At 42.4% G+C, this 19,207-nt stretch overlaps 1 protein-coding gene across 1 annotated transcript in view; it reads right to left on the bottom strand.

Annotated features, from left to right (window-relative positions):
* Nucleotides 1-19,207, bottom strand: part of KLF12 (KLF transcription factor 12) — a gene marked incomplete at its 3' end in the record, with an annotated part of 254,203 nt that overhangs the window by 72,640 nt on the left and 162,356 nt on the right. Inside the window, exon 4 of the mRNA XM_082485836.1 lies at nucleotides 15,044-15,587. Within this exon, the coding sequence (XP_082341962.1) occupies nucleotides 15,044-15,587 (544 nt within the window). The remainder of the gene's footprint in view (nucleotides 1-15,043; nucleotides 15,588-19,207) is intronic.

Genomic DNA, 19,207 nt, shown 5'->3' with positions numbered 1-19,207 from the left:
AGGTATCACAGGCTCCCGTTAGAGATCATGAACAGTTCAGCAGGCCTATGGCTTGACAGCAGCTCCAAAAGTCACAGTTAAGTTTTTCCATTTTGCCATGTTTCTTATGTTACCGTGTTCATTGACTCTAGAAAAGGGACTGAGTTACACTGAAGAATGGGAGGGCTGTAGACACTCCAGGAGCTGTGCAGCCATAAAAGTGGCACTGACAGATAGCTGGGCTCTTGAAGAGAAAGCCCTCTCCAAATGAGTGATGACTCAAGGGAAAGTTGGTCTTAAATTTTAATTTATGTCTTAGCTGTGAACCACTTCTGAGTAAAAGAACAGTGAGTGATTATAACTACCCTTCAGCTGCATTTTTTTAATGTTAAAGAACTTCATAAAGAAAATACCATTAAAATATTCAGTAGGCTGGTGCGACAACCCTTCTGGAAGCACAGTGCATTTACAGACACACAGTATGACTTCTATAAGCTTTCTACTAGCACATTTTAGCTGCCTCAGTAATACTGGCTACATTTAGACTGCTTATTATTTCTTCATGTGGGGTAAAGAAAACACCTTTTGCTTATCAAAGCAAAGACTGTTGACAATGAACAACGACCTGCATGAGACAAACATACAGCAACTTAGAAATTGTTAAAACATTTAATTGTTTTGTGTAGAACAAGCACCATTCTGACTGTGTTTCTTAAACTCACGACTTACACACGACGGTATTCAATGCGTACCTGAGCATTAGGAATAATCTAGGATTTGACTTAAGAACAACTGAACCATCTAGTCAGCTGATTTAGCCCAAGAAAACTGTTTGGAAAGAAGTGCTGTTTCTGAGGATGTCTTGTTCCCTATTATTCCTTCTTAAAAGCAACTTTAAGTATGAGATTATTATTACTTATTGCATTACTTCTTCAGTTTTTCTTAAAGCAAATCTCATTACAAGAAGCTATATACTTGTATCTGCCCAATATTTAAAGGCTGCTATACATGATGCTTTTGTGAAAGCTAATGTTTGTAAATAAAATTAAAATTGTAACAAAAAACTGCGTATGTGATACTCTGTGTTAGTGATGGCTTAATCTGATTTATACTACAGCAAAAGTTCTATGTAGCTAGCTCAGAAACTTTCTTAATGCTTAAACCTAAGCCTAACTTGAAATCACTGAAGTTGTTACATAATTTAGTCTGTAATGTACAGTTACTATGCATGAATTTTGATCACTTAAGTGTGAATACACCTACATAAAAAGAGACAGTATAAATGTATATGAAAAATCTTACGTACTTTTGTTCCTTATAAGACACGCTGTTTCATTATTATTGCAGACTGCCAGCTCTTAAGATATTGTTGAGACGCCTATATTTGGTGTTGCTTTTAGATTACCAGAGGAACGTGCTAGGATGAAAACTGTCAATTATATTAAAACGGTACCTTCTTTTTTTTTTCTGCTCAGCAAGGTAAATCCTACTGTGTATACTCCTAACATAGCCACGAAGTCGACAATGGGGTTGTGCTTTTGCACCTAGGGATAATTTGGTCCACTGGGCACGGATCGCCCCACCAGCCACCAACATTTGAGCCCATCATGAGGTGCTGCGGCACTTGAGCATGGTGAGAACAAAAGGTGAGGAACGGAAACATATCAGTGGGCAAATTCAAAGGCGGGCAATTCAAAGACATTTTTTGTTGTATTTTTTGCAGTGAACCTAACTAAAGATGACAATTATATTAGAGAATGATCTAGGGATTATTCCCTTGTATTTTAATGTGGGCTCACATATACATCATTTTTTGTCTCCTTCTCCATTTGTGACCTCTTCTCAGCCTGCAGACTTGGGTGGCTGAGGCACTGGGGAGCCGAGGTGACTAACCGGGAGGCTGAACTTGGCTGCTGCCAGCTGGTGTAAACTGCCCTGTTTTCTCATCAGCGTGGCTGCAGCTGCTGCAGCAGGGAAAAACAGCCTTTAAAGCTATTCTCCTGCCCTAAATGAGCCATGTGAATAACCAACTGGACGAAAGCCTAACAGATAACTCCTCCTCACCGCTCACTACAGTGCGCAAACTGCGGTACAGGATTTTTATACATTCAGAGTTCATGACTCCTACTTATGTCAACAGCTTTGACTTTCTCTTGGACATCTAAGAACAACTGTCCAACTGCTGGCACCAAGGTTTATAAATACCAGCCGCAGTTCATAAACACTGAATTAAGAGTAATTACTGGCCTAACAAACATCAAACGGGAAAGAATGAAGAGATGCAGGCAAGAGATAATTCAGCAAATGAGATGAAAAAGGTGGAGGACAAGTGAGTAACGGAATGCAATTGGCAAGCAAGGTGGAGGAGAGCCCACAAAACATGCCAGTGCATTTTAACCTCCCTTCGTGCTGCACCCTGCTCTGAACAACCAAGCTTTCCCTTGAACTTAGGAGCACGGGTCCAAAAGGGACCCAGCTGGGTCACTGAATCGTGTCCTCCCTATCACAGGCAGACATGTTTCATTAATAAAGCTCAAGCCTTAAAAATGAGCTGGTTTTCTTGCCCTTGCTACTCCTCTTGAAAGGCAAGATTTTTCCGACAGAGCTATCCGGTGGTTTTGTGAAGTGTGAATGAGGCTAAGGCCGAGCAAGCGAAAAGAAACAAGTCAGAGACTGCTTTCGTGGGACAAAGGTGTCATTGAAAGAGTGCACAGGAGCTACAGAAGCAAGCTGTTAGTGCTCCACGCTGAAAAGACTGTCGAGCCAGGGGAGTTATTTAAGAACGTCTGCAAGTGCTGAAGGCTGCAAGCGGCCACGTCGCTTTCCATCCTTATTAGCCTCAAGAAACAATGATCCTTTTTGCTAAAGAAAGTACAGAGAATTGCTTTTGATGCATCTATATATATGCAATCACTTCTCAATGGCCCCTTTGCCAAACTGTACCTAAAAGGAGTTTCCCTTTGGGCGGTATGAGTGAATTCACACTCTGCACTTGTTTTAAGGTAAGATGTGTAAATAGGTCTCATGGAAGGCACATATCAGCCCGTAAATACTCCAGAACTTGGTCTACCATCATTAATATTGTGTCTGCCAACTGTCAGTTGCCAGTAAGAAAAAAATCTGATCTGGATAAGGTATAAGGTCGCTTCTATTTCTATTGAACTAAATGGTTTTTGGCTTTGAAATTTATGCTGGCTGTGGGGGCCAGACACTACCTGATCCTGTTTCTCAGGGCAAAATTGCCCCTTCTACAATGCTCGAACAGATTTAAACTTGCACAGCATCTTTCTAATGAACATTGATTGAATTTGTGCTTTCTGGCACATGGCTGCATTGGTTTTGACATGGTACAGGATTAGCCACGTCATGGAAGCAAAATCTCCGGAAAGGATTCAGCCTACCGGCTGATAAGGGCAGATGAACCCCTTGGAACAGGACACAGCCTCCACCTTCCCAGGGGAATAACCTGAGCAGAGGGCCACACCATCAGGGTATTTTTTCACGTTCTCTAAACTTGTGCTCCTGTCCACATCAGAGCATCTCTTGGGAAGGAGGGACTGTGGATTTAAAGCTCTCCAGGCTGACAAGAGCCCAGCATGCCACCTCTCACTTCTCACACACGTGCTGGTGTTACTAGGCTGTTGGGTCAATGCTGTCCTGTCTGTCATGTTTGGGCTCCACCCAAATATGTCCTAATCACTTTGCTTCTTCCCAGCGATTACTTAGGGGTAGGCAGCTCAAATGCTCTGACCTGGTCAGGCAAGGCCAAGCGCCGCCAAAAATCCTGCAGTTGGATGCCTGTAGATGGCCTGAATCTGGGCCCTTCTCGGCATGAAAGAGGCCATACACCAACATACTGCTATCACTGCTGGCAGTTCTCAGTTACGCAACCTGATTTATTTTCTCCAGTCAAACTTCCTGCGAGTGAAAGGGATGAAAACTCAGAGCTCAGGAAGATCCACTAGAAGTGATTTCACGTCTACACACTGTCTTTGATATGAAGGCAAATACGAGCCCCTTGGGTTAAAGATGAATGAAATATTTAAGAGCAGGAGAAAACTAAGTAAATATCAGGAGTTTTGCCTCTCTTTATGACTAAGCCACATAGTATTAACTAATGCCGAAATGACTCATTATGAGATGATGCTTGTTGGTGTGAAAATAGAGAGAGAAAATTCCAGCATCCTGAAATATTGAAGCCTCTGGCTCATTTTATCTTAATACCTTGGTTTTCGGCACTAAATTAACTTCTCTGCTAATAACTTTGTAAACACACATACACGTAGGCCTGCTGATACACCACAATCTAATAAAAACTGAATTATGCCTTGTTGCTTTCTTAAAATAATTAAAAATCTATTTCTGCTTTTTGAAAGGATTTCCAAATTCAGAGTCCATTGCTTTTGGTTTACATATTAAACTCCCCACCGTGCTTCCTCTAAAGGCTGCCTAACATACAACCTGCTAATCAAAGTGATTGCTCATGACAGACTTCCAAGCAGCCCTGACATCCACCCACAAGACCGGCCGGCCGCTTTCAGGGTTACACAGGTCTGCAGCAGGGAGACATCTGACCTGGGACCCCCCAAGTGTAATGCCCAGGCCCAAGTTAGGTGAGATGTCAGCCTGGATGGTGGGGAGGTCTCTCTGGCCTTGCTAGTTCTGATCCATGCTAAGATGACATATTTGCTCTCGCAAACGTAGCTGCAGACTTTTATTGCAATGGAAGTTTAAATTATGCATAAATGAATAGTTCTGAGGTACCTCAAATAACCCAGCAAGAGTCATGTTTGCTATTGCCAAATGTCTGTCTTTTAGAAACTCCTCTCCAGTTGCTTCCAGTGCATGCCAGCAAAACGCAGGTAAAAGAATCATAGAATGGTTTAGGTTAGAAGGGACCTTCAAGTTCCAAGCCCCCTGCCATGGGCAGGGACACCTCCCACTAGACCAGGTTGCTCAAAGTCCCATCCAGCCTGGCCTGAAACACCTCCAGGGATGGGGCATCCACAACTTCTCTGGGTAACCTGTTCCAGTGCCTCACCACCCTCAGAGCGAAAAATTTCTTCCTAATATCTAATCTAAATCTCCCCTCTTCCAGTTTGAAGCCATTCCCCCTTGTCCTATCACTACATGTCCTTGTAAAAAGTCCCTCTCCAGCTTTCTTGTAGGCCCCCTTTAGGTACTGGAAGACCACTGTAAGGTCTCTCCGGAGCCTTCTCTTCTCCAGGCTGAATAACCCTGACTCTCTCAGCCTTTCCTCATAGGAGAGGTGTTCCATGCCTCTACTAATTTTTGTGGCCCTCCTCTGGACAGGTCCATGTCTTTCTTGTGCTGAGGACTCCAAAGCTGGTAGACAGATTACCTCTAGCTGTAATCAACGGTTGCTTTGTGCTAACCTCTATTAGGAATGGAAAACCAAATACTACCCCACACCCCAAAATTAACATTTACAAAAATCTCATTTGTACTGCTGTTACCACTCATTTGTACTGCTGATACATGTGTGTGTCTGTGTGTTTGCAGAGCATGAAAGACTGAAGTAACAAAGTGATATTTGCTGTCAGATGCCCAGAAGGATGGTATTGGAAAGTACGGTTAAGAAAATTGTATCACCCTCATGCTTTAGCACAATACGCTATTAATCTGCCAGCATCAGAAACACTGCAAAAGAAGCAGTTTTAACATAATAAAAATCACAGAATCACAGAATTGTGCAGGTTGGAAGGGAGCTTTAAGATCATCAAGTCCAACCATCAACCTAACACTGCCAAAACCACCAGTAAACCAGGTCCATAAGCACCACGTCTACCCGTCTTTTAAATACCTCCAGGGATGGCTACTCCACCACTTCCCAGGGAAGCCTGGTCCAATGTTTGACAACCCTTTTGGTGAAGAAATGTTTCCTAATATCCAATTTAAACCTCCCCTGGCATAACTTGAGGCCATTTCCTCTTGTCCTATTGCTTGTTACTTGTGAGAAGAGACCAACTCCCACCTCTCTACAACCTCCTTTCAGGTAACTGTAGAGAGCGATGAGGTCTCCTCTGAGCCTCCTTTTCTCCATATTAAACAACTCCAGTTCCCTCAGCTGCTCCTCATAAGACTTGTTCTCTAGACCCCTCACCATCTTTGCTGCCCTTCTCTGGACACACTCCAGCACCTCAATGTTTTTATATTAGTGAGGGGCCGAAAACTGAAAACAGTATTTGAGGTGGGACAATCTGCCACTTGCAATGACCCCAGGACCCAGCAGCACTTAACAGTACGTTTCCATCAGCCCCCATCCTCTCTCAGAGCCCTGGATATCAGGAGATGGATGACACTGGAAGAAGAGGGAAGAGCTTCTCATCTCTTGTCTTCAGGCACCTGCACTGCAAATACAACTGCCCCAACCCTCCCACACAGCCAGCAGATGCAGATGGGTGCCTTCAGGGGTGCTGAGCCCAACAACCTCTGTGGACTGCATGGGGAATTCAGTGGTTTGAGCCACCCTCCCTCCTCTCGCCAGGCACTGGGGCACCAGCCCTGGCAGAAGAAAGTGGCCTGGTGCCTCGTTGTGCTGCTGTGGACCTGCTCCTTGCTGTGAAGAGGAGAGTAGCCTTTGCCATGTGACTTTGTCATGCCTTGGTTTTCTGGGAAAGGAACAAAAATGTCTGGAGGATCTCAGTAAGTCCCTGAAGATGGGACAACAGCAACAGCACTGCACAGCCTCGTTTGCTCCCACTCTCTCCCCACCTGCCACCGTTTGCTTAATGCCATAGAGGCATCTCGGTCCCCAACAGCAACACCAAAGAAAATTATCTTTGGCCTCATGGCCCCGGTGGCCAAATTTGGAAGAGGAGTAATTCACAAGGGGAGACAGTAATTATCATTAAAACAAAAATCTGCCAACAATTATGAATACTGTAATGTATAAACTGCAACTTTGGTCTCTACATTTAGCATATGGCGCAGTTCGGAACCTGAAATACTGCAAGAAGGAAACTGCTGCCCAACAGTGACTTATTTTGCTGTTTCTTAACCACTGTTTTAAATACCTCTGATAAAAATGTGCATCTGGGTGGATCAAATGCCAAGTAGAGGGACCGACTCATCTCCATCCTTCTCAGTTACTCTTGGAAAATAGGGTTTACAACAGTGCAAGCCCAGCCTCACACCGTAGTTGTCTGAAGCAACTGAACATCTCCCTTCTTGGCAGTTCTTTTAGATAACAGAAGCCCAGCAAGGATTTCCCCAGCAGAAGAATGTCAAAGGAGAACGCCACAGACACCGCTGCATTTTTGTACCAGTGGAGGCAACACTTCCAGATGTAGACGTACAGAAGCTATTTGAAATGTTGCCTTCAGAGATTAAGTGTTATACTTAGGTTTACTTAACGTGTTTTAGGAAACCGAATCCTGGCTTTACGGAGCTAACAGATGCACAAGAATGATCGTATTCATGATTTTCTCCTCCTAAGCTGGTCCATACTATATGAAGCACATATAGGGCATTTTTCTTCCTATTTAAAGTTCATTATATGCGCTTTATGTGTTGGAAAATGCTCTGAGCGCACCTATCAGATTTTCAATCACAACAGCTTGGTGTCTGGTAGGGGCAGCAGAATCGGTCAATTTATTTCATAAAACTTTATGTACAAAGCAGCAGTATCCATGAACTTAATGGTCAGAATATAGAGTCTACAGGGGTAATTTTTATTACAATTTATAGCAAGATTACCCATACTCCACAGTTTTCAGATTTTATTGAGATTTTATGGGACTATATGGCTAGAGCAGTTAACTGCACCCCTCATAGCTATGGTTCACAGAGAATGGGAATTGGCACTGAATGCACAGTGTAACTAATCTACCAGAGAATATTAATTGCTATGATCCAATCAAAAGCAATATTTAAAATCATTCCACCAGTCAAATAATTTGCCATAAGCCTGTAACAGAATAGCTGTGTGGAGGAATACAGAGGTGAGAGTGATTGCATGGATGTAATATATGCACATATTTAAGCATCTCTGTCCCTCGGTTGTATACATAAACATACAACACCATTTTTTTTAAGCAAAGGACTTTTCTCTTTCTAAGCTATTTGAATACCACGAGACCTCATCTATACAAAAAACAAACTACTGAGACAACTGAGATTTATATCTCACTGAGCACCCAATATACAAATACTCTATCACCAAAAGTAAACAGGGAAAACAATAAGGACAAAATATATTTAATATTAAATAAAATATTGCAAAGCCACTACAGAACGGTAGCAGATTACAACTTACAAACTGCAACAGTCTAGAGATATTTTAGACACCAGAAAGTTTCCAGCAGGTTGGTCCAAGGCACAATAAAACCCAAGGCAGGGATAAAATAAATGAGAAGTTTTATGCATGTGTTTCTGCTGGATCCAAATTTATGGGATAACAACAGCTAGATCAAAGCTCAGCCCTGGTGAGAGGACAGAGCTGAAGGACCAGAGGCGCTCTTCACATGGAAGAGAAGGAATTAACAGCTTCCAAAAGGTGCAGGGATTCAGGATATGAGCAAATGGACTTGCTAATCCTCCTTACACTGGGCTTCAAAATGAAGTTGGAATACACATCTACCTCATTCCCTTCCCCAAACCTGCTTGTAGTTAGAAACACACATGATGTTAAATCCACTGTTGACAAATCTTAGAAGAGCATACCTTCTGTAGTGGAAAAACCTAAGCACGTCGCTAGTGAGTCACCAGAAACACAACTTTCCTGGAGATTTAAGTAGAAGACTGTCTACAAGACTCCTCATAGTCAACCCAAGCTACTTTGTCTTCAAGCAGCCTCCTCCTCAACTTCAAATACCACAGCATATTTTGTAACCTGTGTTTTAACTCTCCATTCTGGCATGAATTACTATTTACTCAAGTTCTTAAATATATGCATCTCCAGTAACACAGGTCCCACCCTGAACGCAAGCCTCTCCTCTGCCTGCTTCTCTTCCTGGCTAGCCATTGCCAACCTGCTTCTCCTTTCCAAGAACCACTAATATTTCTTCCAGACAAACCAAGCAAACAGGGGGAGAGAGATTCAACATTTTGGGAGGCAGGAGGGTGGAGGTGGACAGGTTGGACTATGTACAGCCGCAAAAGATTTTTGTGCGTAACAACAAAAAAATTACAGCTAAAGTAGAAACTCTCTGCCTCAATGCAATTCAAATCCAAAATAACCATCTACTAGAATGCAGAAAGCATAATTGCTTCACATGAAATAAAAAAGGCAACACTACTGGTTTTAATTAAGAGTTTCTTACATAGCATAATTTATACAAACAGACCACATAATCTGACCTTTAAACATATGGAGTGGTTCTCTAAATTTCTAACTTTGTACTACAAATTGCATTTACTTTTGTGGAATAAACTTTACAGTAGGCAGAAATAACAGGCTCTACTTTAAAAAAAACAAAACAAAACCAAACAAAACCAAAAACCAAACCAAACCAAAAAAAAGCACAACCAAGGGCAGTGGATAATGTAATCTACTGGTATTACCTGTTTTAAGTCGCAGAAAAATCTGTAGCAAAAGGTACTGCATTTTTACGACCTACTAATGTACCCACAGTGAGGACTATGGCAGGTATAAACTGGGAAAAGACACAGTCTGTGTCTGTATGCTAGTTCTATACACAGACATAGTAACATAAAAACAGTCCACGCCAATATCATTACGGATGTTTACATACATAGGAAGCAGATGAAGTTCAGTTGGCAAATTTAAATTTATAATGTTCTGAACGCTGGATTTTGCAACTGGTTGTACCTTCTGAAAACTTTAAAACCAGCAAGAGTGAGAACCAAAAAACTCGAACCCCAAACCCCAGAAATATCAAAGTTGCACAGGCCCTTGGTGTACGACCATAAGGAGGGACCTTCTAAAAGGCCCTTCAATGAATGGAGTAACTCTTCTGAACTACAGAAAACAATTTTTAGGGATATTATGTCTTTGGCAAAATCTGCTGCTAGAGGGACATGATTTGCCAGTAGTATTTATGGATGTCTTCTGAAAGCGAAGCAGTGGAAAGACTCAGGCTAATGGGATCAGAGTTTGTAGGGGAACGTGTTGCTGCCATGGCGGGTCCTTTCACTCCTGTCTGTCCGAGCCTCTCCTTGTTCCCCTTCACCCTGCTCAGATCTCTTTTCCACTCTCCTTTTGCTTCTTCCCCCTCCCTCAGTCTCCAGTCCTTTCCCACTTTTCCTCCTGACCATGTTCACGCATCCGTAGCCATCTCACCACCTCTCCTTTTCTTCCCCCCTCCCTTCCATTCTGTCCCTCTCCCTACTGCCCAGCCCCTTCCAACCTCCTCCTTGTCTTTTCCCAGCCACAAGTTTTTTTGCTTTACTCTTTAAGGGGACTCATATTTTTTTCAGACCTCCAAACTTGGATTGGTTCACACAAGTGCTTATAAAGACAAAAAAAAAGGACAATGGTCCAAACCAAACCTGAGGTTCATGGCACACAGAAGTTCTAGAGGTTTTTCACCCAAAAAAAAGCTGGAATAAATTTTCAACATGGAAAATGCTACTTTTTTTTCCTCTACGTTCAGTCTCAGGAAGAGTGGAATAGTTTTTTCTTGAAACTTTCCTCAAAAAGACAGAAAAAAAGAAGAAAAAAATAGCCTGAGGCAGACATGCAGCATGGAAAATATTAGTCTAAGTGGTTAACATATAGACAGACTTTGAGCAACTGAAGAAAGGGCTTTAACGGAAATCATCATGCAACCTTATCTATAGGTGCTGCTACCTGCTGTGCCTCTAATTACACCTTTTAGCAATCCTCACCATTGCTCAACAGGGAGAAAAAAGGAAAGGAAAGAGTTTTTAACGGTATTTTAATACTCTGGAGTACTTTAATGTATAATAATGTCTAGTGGTCACCACCTACTCCACACAGAAAAAAATGTCCCAGTGCTTTATAAGGCTTTGGATGAGAAGACAACTGTGGTGAAGAATCACACAGAATCACAGTGGTTGGAAGGGTCCTCTGGAGATCATATAGTCCAACCCCCCCGCCAGAGCAGGGTCACCTACAGCAGGTTGCACAGGACGGTGTCCAGGTGGGTTTTGAATGTCTCCAGAGTGGGAGAATCCACCACCTCTCTGGGCAGCCTGTGCCAGTGCTCTGCCACCCTCAAAGTAAAGAAGTTCCTCCTCATGTTTAGATGAAATTTCCTATACTCAAGTTTGTGCCTGTTACCTCTTGTCCTGTCACTGGGCACTGCTGAAAAAAGACTGTTCCCATCGCCCTGGCACCCTCCCTTTGCGTATTTATAAGCATTGATAAGATCCCCCCTCAGTCTTCTTTTCTCCAGACTAAAAAGACCCAAGTCCCTCAGTGGTGACCACTGAAGGAAGTGAACTTCGTCTCTTTGCCATGTTGTAGAGGGTGGCAGAGGGTGCAGCCCGGACCCATGGTGCCCCCAGGGACTTGTGCCTGGCTCCTGTCCCCTCTGCGCCCCAATAACCCTAACACATTACTATACTTTGTGCACATGAAATAACACGAGGATTAGGTTGTAGGGGACAACTCGCAGAGCTGGGCTGGTGGTGCAGGGGCAGCAGACAGAGACCCTCAATTTGGAGGTCTCCCTGGGGTGCCTCCTCCCCAGCGGCCGAACCGAGAGGTTTTTATCCCACAGAAAGCATCAGTCTGACAGAAGGGAGCTTTTGTAGCATGATACCCTCAGCTCCTGTTGCCCCCCTTGGGATGTAGCATGAGGCGCAGGACCTGACGGGATGCTGCCGGCAGCTCATATACTTAAGAGCTAATTTGCTGCAAACCCATGTGGTTTTCAAAGCTGCAGAAATGGTTTGATTTAATGGGAAACCTTGCAAGTGAAAAATAGGAGAGACAAGGCAGGATAGAGAGCAGAAACGAGCAGCACACGGGGAGGTAGAAAAGGAGATCTGAGACCCTCAGGAAGGTGTGACGGAGAACACCAGCATGAGTGATACCAGGATGAGTGATACCACCAAGAAGGATGCACAGCAGCAGAGGAGGAGATGACAGTATGGGTTAGAAATATTAACATACACAGAGGGAGAGACGAAGCAGACTTGCTGAAACTGGCACTCAAAGAACAGTCAGCAAGATGGGAAGGACTAGAAAAAAATGGAAAATAGAAAAAGACATGGAAACAGAAGAGAAGGTAGCGATTTCTTGTGCTGGAGGAAAGAGAGAATTCGAACAGAACATGAAGAAAGAAGCATTTGCTTGAACTGCCGAGAAAACCAGCTGCCAGGAGGACATTTTTGTCTGAGAGGCAAAGGTGGACTGGGAAGCATCAAGGGAAGCAGAAAGCCACCCGAGCAAAACACCTGGAGGCAGGATTTGAGGGAAGGTGATGGTTTGAGAAGGTTTCGCATTAAAATTAAAAATTAAATGGTTCTATTCAAACCTGGAAGGAAGAGGAAAATTTAGCACGAGGAAAATAAAACTGGAGATAACAAGGAAAAAACCTTTCTCTATATCCTGTTTCTTGCATTTTTCCCCTAAGTACCTGTATCCAGAAAAGCTGGAGAGGTCTGAATTTAAGTCTAATGCAATTTTCATAATTTTAGCTTTGAAAGAATCTCTGTTCAGCAAAGTGCCTAAGTCTCACCCTAGTGAAAAGAACTTGGACACAGGCTCAGGTAAAATATAACTTTTGCTGCTTCCCAACCACACCCCTGGATCATCAGCGTGGTCTCAGATTTAGCCCCAAAGCAGTAACAACACAGAGATTATGGGACAAATGCTGCCGATGCTACCTGTGGATCGACTTTGTTTCAGCATGTGTATATTTTTTGTTTCTGACAATGATCAACGTTCACGTAAAAGGTGAAAGTAGTGACTCTAGATGATTCTGAAACTGCATTTCTCCTTCAGCTGGTAGAGGATTAGCAACCAATTCAATCTGACAGCAATGTTCTGTTGGCATCTTCGTACATTTATTTCTTGTTTTCAGCACGAAAGCTGACCACTGAAGGAAAGCCAGTCTACACACATACGAAATATATTTAATCAGTTAATTTATGCAACATCATTGCATTTTATTATTTATATTGTTTTACATTACATTAAAGAAAGAAAAACACATCCCAGCGAAAGCTGACAAAAGATCATTACCTAGAGTGGACCGTTGCCGATTATTCCTCTATTGTGTTTATTCAAATTAACCTGAACATTGATATCAAAAGAATTCGTGATAGCAAAATGGGTACAACTGATGAGAAAAAAAAAAAGAAAAATTAACGCTTAATCCCTTCTTTTTCTTTAAATGTACATTAATAAGTGCTACAGGGCTGGTTAATGATCTCTGCCAATAATAGCACAAAGATGATATTGTCAGGGCAGCTCAGGAGGCCTGGAGCTCGTGGGCTGAAATCCCTATGGCACATTAAATTCTGGAATTTTGTTGATGAAACTGGGGTAACAAAGTTCCAGTTTTACAAGATCAGGAGGTGCTTCCTATAGAGCAGACTACTACCAGAGCCAACTAGCACCTCTGAAAAGAAAACAAACGGGAAAAATTCTGGATGAGCTGAAGGTCAGGTGCAGCTCAAAGCTCCAAAACCAAAACACAGACGAAAGCTTCCTTCCTCCCACCCCCACCCCCCCCAACATGGCAAAAAATTCTGCTTTCATTCATCATTTCTTGACATAACAGCACAGTCCTAAAATTACATCACCATATGAAGTGCAATAAAACTTCTTAAGCTGTCATTTTGACTCTTAAAACAAAATCCAGAGCAGCTGTGAGCTCGCTTCCTATGTCCAAGCCTGTTGAGAGGGCACAGTCCACACTTGGGTACTGAGGGCATGGGAGGAGAACCAAAGATTTATGGACAACAGGATGCTACTAAACATCAGAATGACCCATCACTGTAGTCCTGTACAATAATACACAGTGGCCAATATATCAAAAACAGACAGGAGAGTTGAAGAAAAAAGGTCTTTTAGTTGTAGAGACCCGTTCATTACACAATTAAGTACATAAGAGATGTTACAAGACGTATTACTAAATGCCCTGTAGTCTCATAAGCCCAACAGTAAGGTTATCTGTCAGTACCCTCCCTTTCCGCCTCAGGCAATACCTCATTTCAGGGGAGAATTAGCCATATTTTATTCACTCACACGCAATGAACCTTGAAATGAGTCTCTCTCATTCCTTTCCTCATGTTCCCATCTCTGTCACTAATGCCTTCTTTATAGAGCTACGCTTTTCCAAGTATCTGGGCACATCTGTTTTCTATTTTCTTCCTCCACCCATCATGTCACCATCTTTAACAAGTTTTTGCTGCCTCAGTAACTGTTATGTTCTCATTTTTTCTTGCTCTCCAGCTCCCCTTTCTGTGTTCTTTGGACACCTCTCCAAGAGCATATCTGTCCTTTTGGCACATGCTTTCTTCCTCCCTTCACACCTCCATGTGCCTCTCAGGTCCTGTGTCTGCAAAATTCATTCCCGACATATACACTCCGTGTGGCTTCCTTCCTTCCCTTCTGCTGTTTAATCTGGATGAAGAAACCTAATTCAAAGTATTGCACTGCCACTCCTCGAGCTTAATGAAACCCAGCCCTCTGCATCTGCTACCGCCCCTTGGTCCAAAAGCCTTTCCTTTGCATGTTCCTACAGCGCAATTGCCTTCTCTTTGTATAGAAACAGTCTCTCTGACATTCATTCTCTTTCTAAATCTGTCTCACCTGGTGAGTTTTTCATGTTTGTCTATGATGTTCTATATATTGTCATTATTCCGTTGCCTTATTTCTTCTGCTTCTGAGGAGGATTTATTCCTCTCAGGACAAAGCTTGCCATGAGTTGCCTGAGCATCTAACACCATTGATAACGTCCATCTTTATAAAAATATCTATTTCTTTTAAAGAACACCTGGGATAAGACTTTTAAAGGTTCCTGCCATTAGTGTAAGTTAATCGTCTCTTCAGCGAACGACCCTGTAAGTTTGTAAACTAACAGCTTTACAACGTTGTTACATTTTCCTCATAAAAGAACAGTTTTAGAGATGCCACAGATGCACAAAACTGGTTCCACCTTACCTTTGACGTGGCTTCTCCCATCCTCCAATAGTGGTACTACTATAGTGTTGTTCATATTCCCAGGTGATCTCACAGCTGTATAGACAACAGGTACCGACTGTACCACCACGGGGATACGGTGCACGTGACTCATTTTGTTGGACTGCAAGTTCATGGGGCTTGAAGGTGGTACTGGATGGATAATGTGCAAAAACTGCTGGCCTCCAACACCAGACGCAGAAGCCACAAGAGGACCTGGAGTTAATACTGACGGTACAGATGCTGCTGAAGATACTGATGTTATTACTGTGGGTGATGAAGCTGGCCGACTAGAAGAGGAAGAAGTAGAAGTAGAAGAAGGGGAGGAGGCTGATGCTGTCATGGAAACTGGTGAAGATGAAGCTGCTGTAGGGGATGACCTGGCCTTGTTTATTGACAAGTCCACTGGTTCAGTCTGTGTTTGGAAATGGTCTGTAGATAATGAATCCTCCACGGGGTCTGCCTTCATGTTGTTTAGTAACAAGGGTACAGCTTCCATATCTGGGTAGTTGTGGACGTTTGGAGACTGTTGAGGAAGGACAAAGGAACATAGTTACATACGTGGCTGAAGATGATTGCACACCCAATTGCTAACATGCGTAGCAACTTGGTCATGAAAGCCATAGGATTTGTTTCCATTGCTTGTGTCAGCTTATAAATTTAAAGGACAAATCATGCTAGAAAGCACAAACACGTTCAGTTTGAACAGAATATTAAAAAAAAAAAGCTCTACTCCCATTTCTTAGAAGGTGGCAGGATTAACTGTACAAAATCACGCTGTTTCTTTGCACTACGCAAAGTCATCAGTGACAAAAATTTTAATATCTCCACAGGTAGCCACTATTTATATTCACAGGACATTTCTTCCCAACATCTAACTTTAAGCTACAGATACTTCCTTGTGTCACCTCCAATGGACATGAAGAAAAACTGGTCACTACCATTGTTCAAACAACTTTCTGCATGGCTGAATGGTAATTTCTCCCTACTTGTCTTTCTTCTTCTAGACTAGGCAGACCTTGCTGCTTCTTTCTGTCATAACTCACCTTTGAAAGAACAACCCTGAGCACTCGCTTGCTCTCTGTAGCGATCTTTGTAGTTTTGTCCACAGCACTTTTCACAAGGCAGTGCCTTACACTAAACACAGTCCTTCAGTTCAATGTCTGATTTTTTGCATTCTGCATGGTTACTCATAACAATGTTACAGGTCAGCCCAGAGCATCACGTTCGTATGGCTGTCCTGTTACAGGCAGCAATGCCTACTGCAATTCATTATTCTGATTTAGCACATTAGATGGCCTTCCCCATTGTTACAATTGTAATTATTTTTTTTTATTTTTCCATACAAATTGAGAACAATCTTCCCGACTTCGCAAAATAATTTTATGCTTCAGACCAACTCTTTCAAAGCTGGTTGGTCTAAATTTATTCTAGACTGATGACATCTGCTATTTTTATAGCTTTATTCCTTATTTCCATCATCAAAGAGGTTAATAGAATTTTTGAATAATGCTAGGCCAAAGATAGATCCCCAGAGAAGCTCATTTGATATATCTTTCCTTTTGACAGTACATCATTAATAATTACTCTTTAAAAATGTTTTTTCAAGTAATTTTCAATAGGCAGAGCAAGGAAGGAAATGCCCATCGATAACCTGGTAGTAAGACAAAGTGCAGCTCTCAGCTCCTCTGCTGAGTATCTCCATGGCACTGCACTGCAGCAGAGCTTCTCTACAGGCACACACATGCCGTTATGTGCTGTAGTATGGAAAACCAACCTCGATAAAAAACATTTGCCAAGCTGCTTCAAACCTCACTTGACCCAAAGCAATTATTCCATATACAGATCTAACAAGCAATCTTTTTGTGGTACCTAAGCAGCTCAAAATGCATTCTCTCGATCTCTAGATTATAGTATTTACCAAGTATCTAAAAATATTAAGTCAGAAAGCCACAAATAAAGCCACAAATATTGCAGTTTGTCTACTCTAAATAAGCTAACAATCAAGCAAGCTATGAATTCACTTTGCGATTTTCATAATTATGTTAAATATTTTCATGGAGAACCCTCCTGGTTTTGAGTCAGAGCCAAATTTCATCACAGAATGGAGCTCTATTGCAAAAGGAAAATAGAAACACTAATATTAAAAATTGTAATAATAACAGCCTAAGTGGATATATCCCTGCCATGCCGAAAGATGAGATGTTCTAGTAGATCCTGTCTATTCAGCTGATTTAGACTCGTTCTTGGATCTGAAATTTCCCTCCATTTGAAAGCAAGAACATCTCTGGAACAGTGCGTCTCTTCCTCTATTCATACACAAATCAACTTAAAACAAAGGGACCCCAATTCATCCAGCCTCTCAACCCTGCTGTTCTGCTGTAATACAAATAACAAAAGCAAAAAACCCCTTTATAAAGACAATGGGAAGTTCTTCTGCTAGAAAAGAACACAGAGTGAAGAACAGATCACTTTTCAAGGCTCATAACGAGCTACAAGTGACAAGGTTACAAAATTTCTTCCTCAAGAAGGCAAAACCGCCTGTGATCGCCCAGTGATGATTCCTGGTAACTTCCTCTGAAAGACCTTATCCAGGCTACTGTCAGTAATGGGATTCTGCATTAAGCATGCCATATGTGCCACGATAAAGACAAAACTATAAACATACATGGCACAAGTAGTTCATTTGTCCGATCTTGACAAGTCTTATACATGAAATGGGCAAACAGACCAGTTCGGCTGAACTAAACAGATTGGTGGTTTAATGAAGGCAAGGCGGATGCCTGCACAGGCTACACCCAAATCTTCATAAAGCCAAAGGCATCATCTTCTATCTTAAATGTTTGATAGAAAGGGGATAAATGCGATCAACTCACGTACAAGGGAGGTGAGGGATCCCCTTGTGCACATGGCTGGGCAAGGGGCATGTAGAAGCAATACCAGTCACCAGCTCCATCCACAGGGCAGATAAATGTGCCACCAAGGAAATCCTGACTGTTGATGTACTTCCAGGCTTCCCCTGGGCGTCAGAGGCAGATTTCATATCGACCCAATGCCTCCTACTTCAGCAGCACAGCTTGTTACTCTGTGAACTGAAGGATGGACTACCCTGATGCTTCTGTCCTTCGTTGCTCTTCAGAGCACCCTGAAGTGCTCCGAGGGCTCCAGGGACTTGATGTATCCAGCATATGCACGTCAGACTGCTCCCAGGCGTCTTCTGGCTTCCGCAATACTTCCAAGACTGGACACAAGGAATCCACACGGACCTCGAAAGCAGTCCACCACCAAACCGAGAGCAATCTGCCCCAAAGTCCCACCTGCCTTTGCAGCATCAGCATCAGGAAGAGTAAGGGAGAATCCCAAACCCTCATGTATCTGATGTCACACAAAGTACTTGTTCCATAGAGTCAATTGTCTTTGAGACAAAGCACAGGTCATGACTTACAGATTTTTCTAGATTGTGTAAAGAACGGGCCTTTGTTTTACTATAGTAATTACACCTAGTCTTTTGGGAATTAAAAAAAAGGGAAGAAGTATCATGTAACTGCAGTCTACCATACAAATCACTTTCTCTTTTAGTAACTCTTCTGCATTTACTTTTGCACTGTACATTCCTTATATTGCATCTACCTTTCAGTAGGTACCTTCTTGTCCAGAGCTGCTGCAGGGGCCGTGCGGTCTCTGTGTACTATGGTAATACAGTTGATATTATTTCAGTCTTCAGTAGTGAAACTAAACTTGAAACCTTTACAATCCCTTCATTAATTTCTCTAAACAGGATGAAAACTGGTATGCCCTTCCATGACCTCCTTTCCCTGCCAAAACTCTAAGACTAAGAATGCCATTTCTTTGGTAAATTCAGGCCGTGACTGATGTCAGTCGACATTACAAAAGACAGCAGGATCCTTATCAAAACAGCTTTGTACATCCTGTACTTAAGATAACAATTGTAAACAAGAGTTATATTTTGTTGTGGTGCCGTGAAAAGAGATCTACCCCAACAACTCACGCTCCCTTACAGTGACCTACAAGGGCCATAGATGTTTCTCCAAGATCCCAGATTTTATCTAAGCTGCCAAAGTTTTATTTAAACTGTATTTGAATCAAAACTTTGAACATCAAATTATCCTTATTTTCTGAAAAGGG

Source organism: Vanellus vanellus (assembly GCF_965231255.1).
Source record: "Vanellus vanellus genome assembly, chromosome: 1".
NCBI classification, from domain to species: Eukaryota; Metazoa; Chordata; class Aves; order Charadriiformes; family Charadriidae; genus Vanellus; species Vanellus vanellus.
The sequence above is the reverse complement of the archived record's forward strand: the minus strand, read 5'-3'. Positions and strand labels throughout refer to the sequence as shown.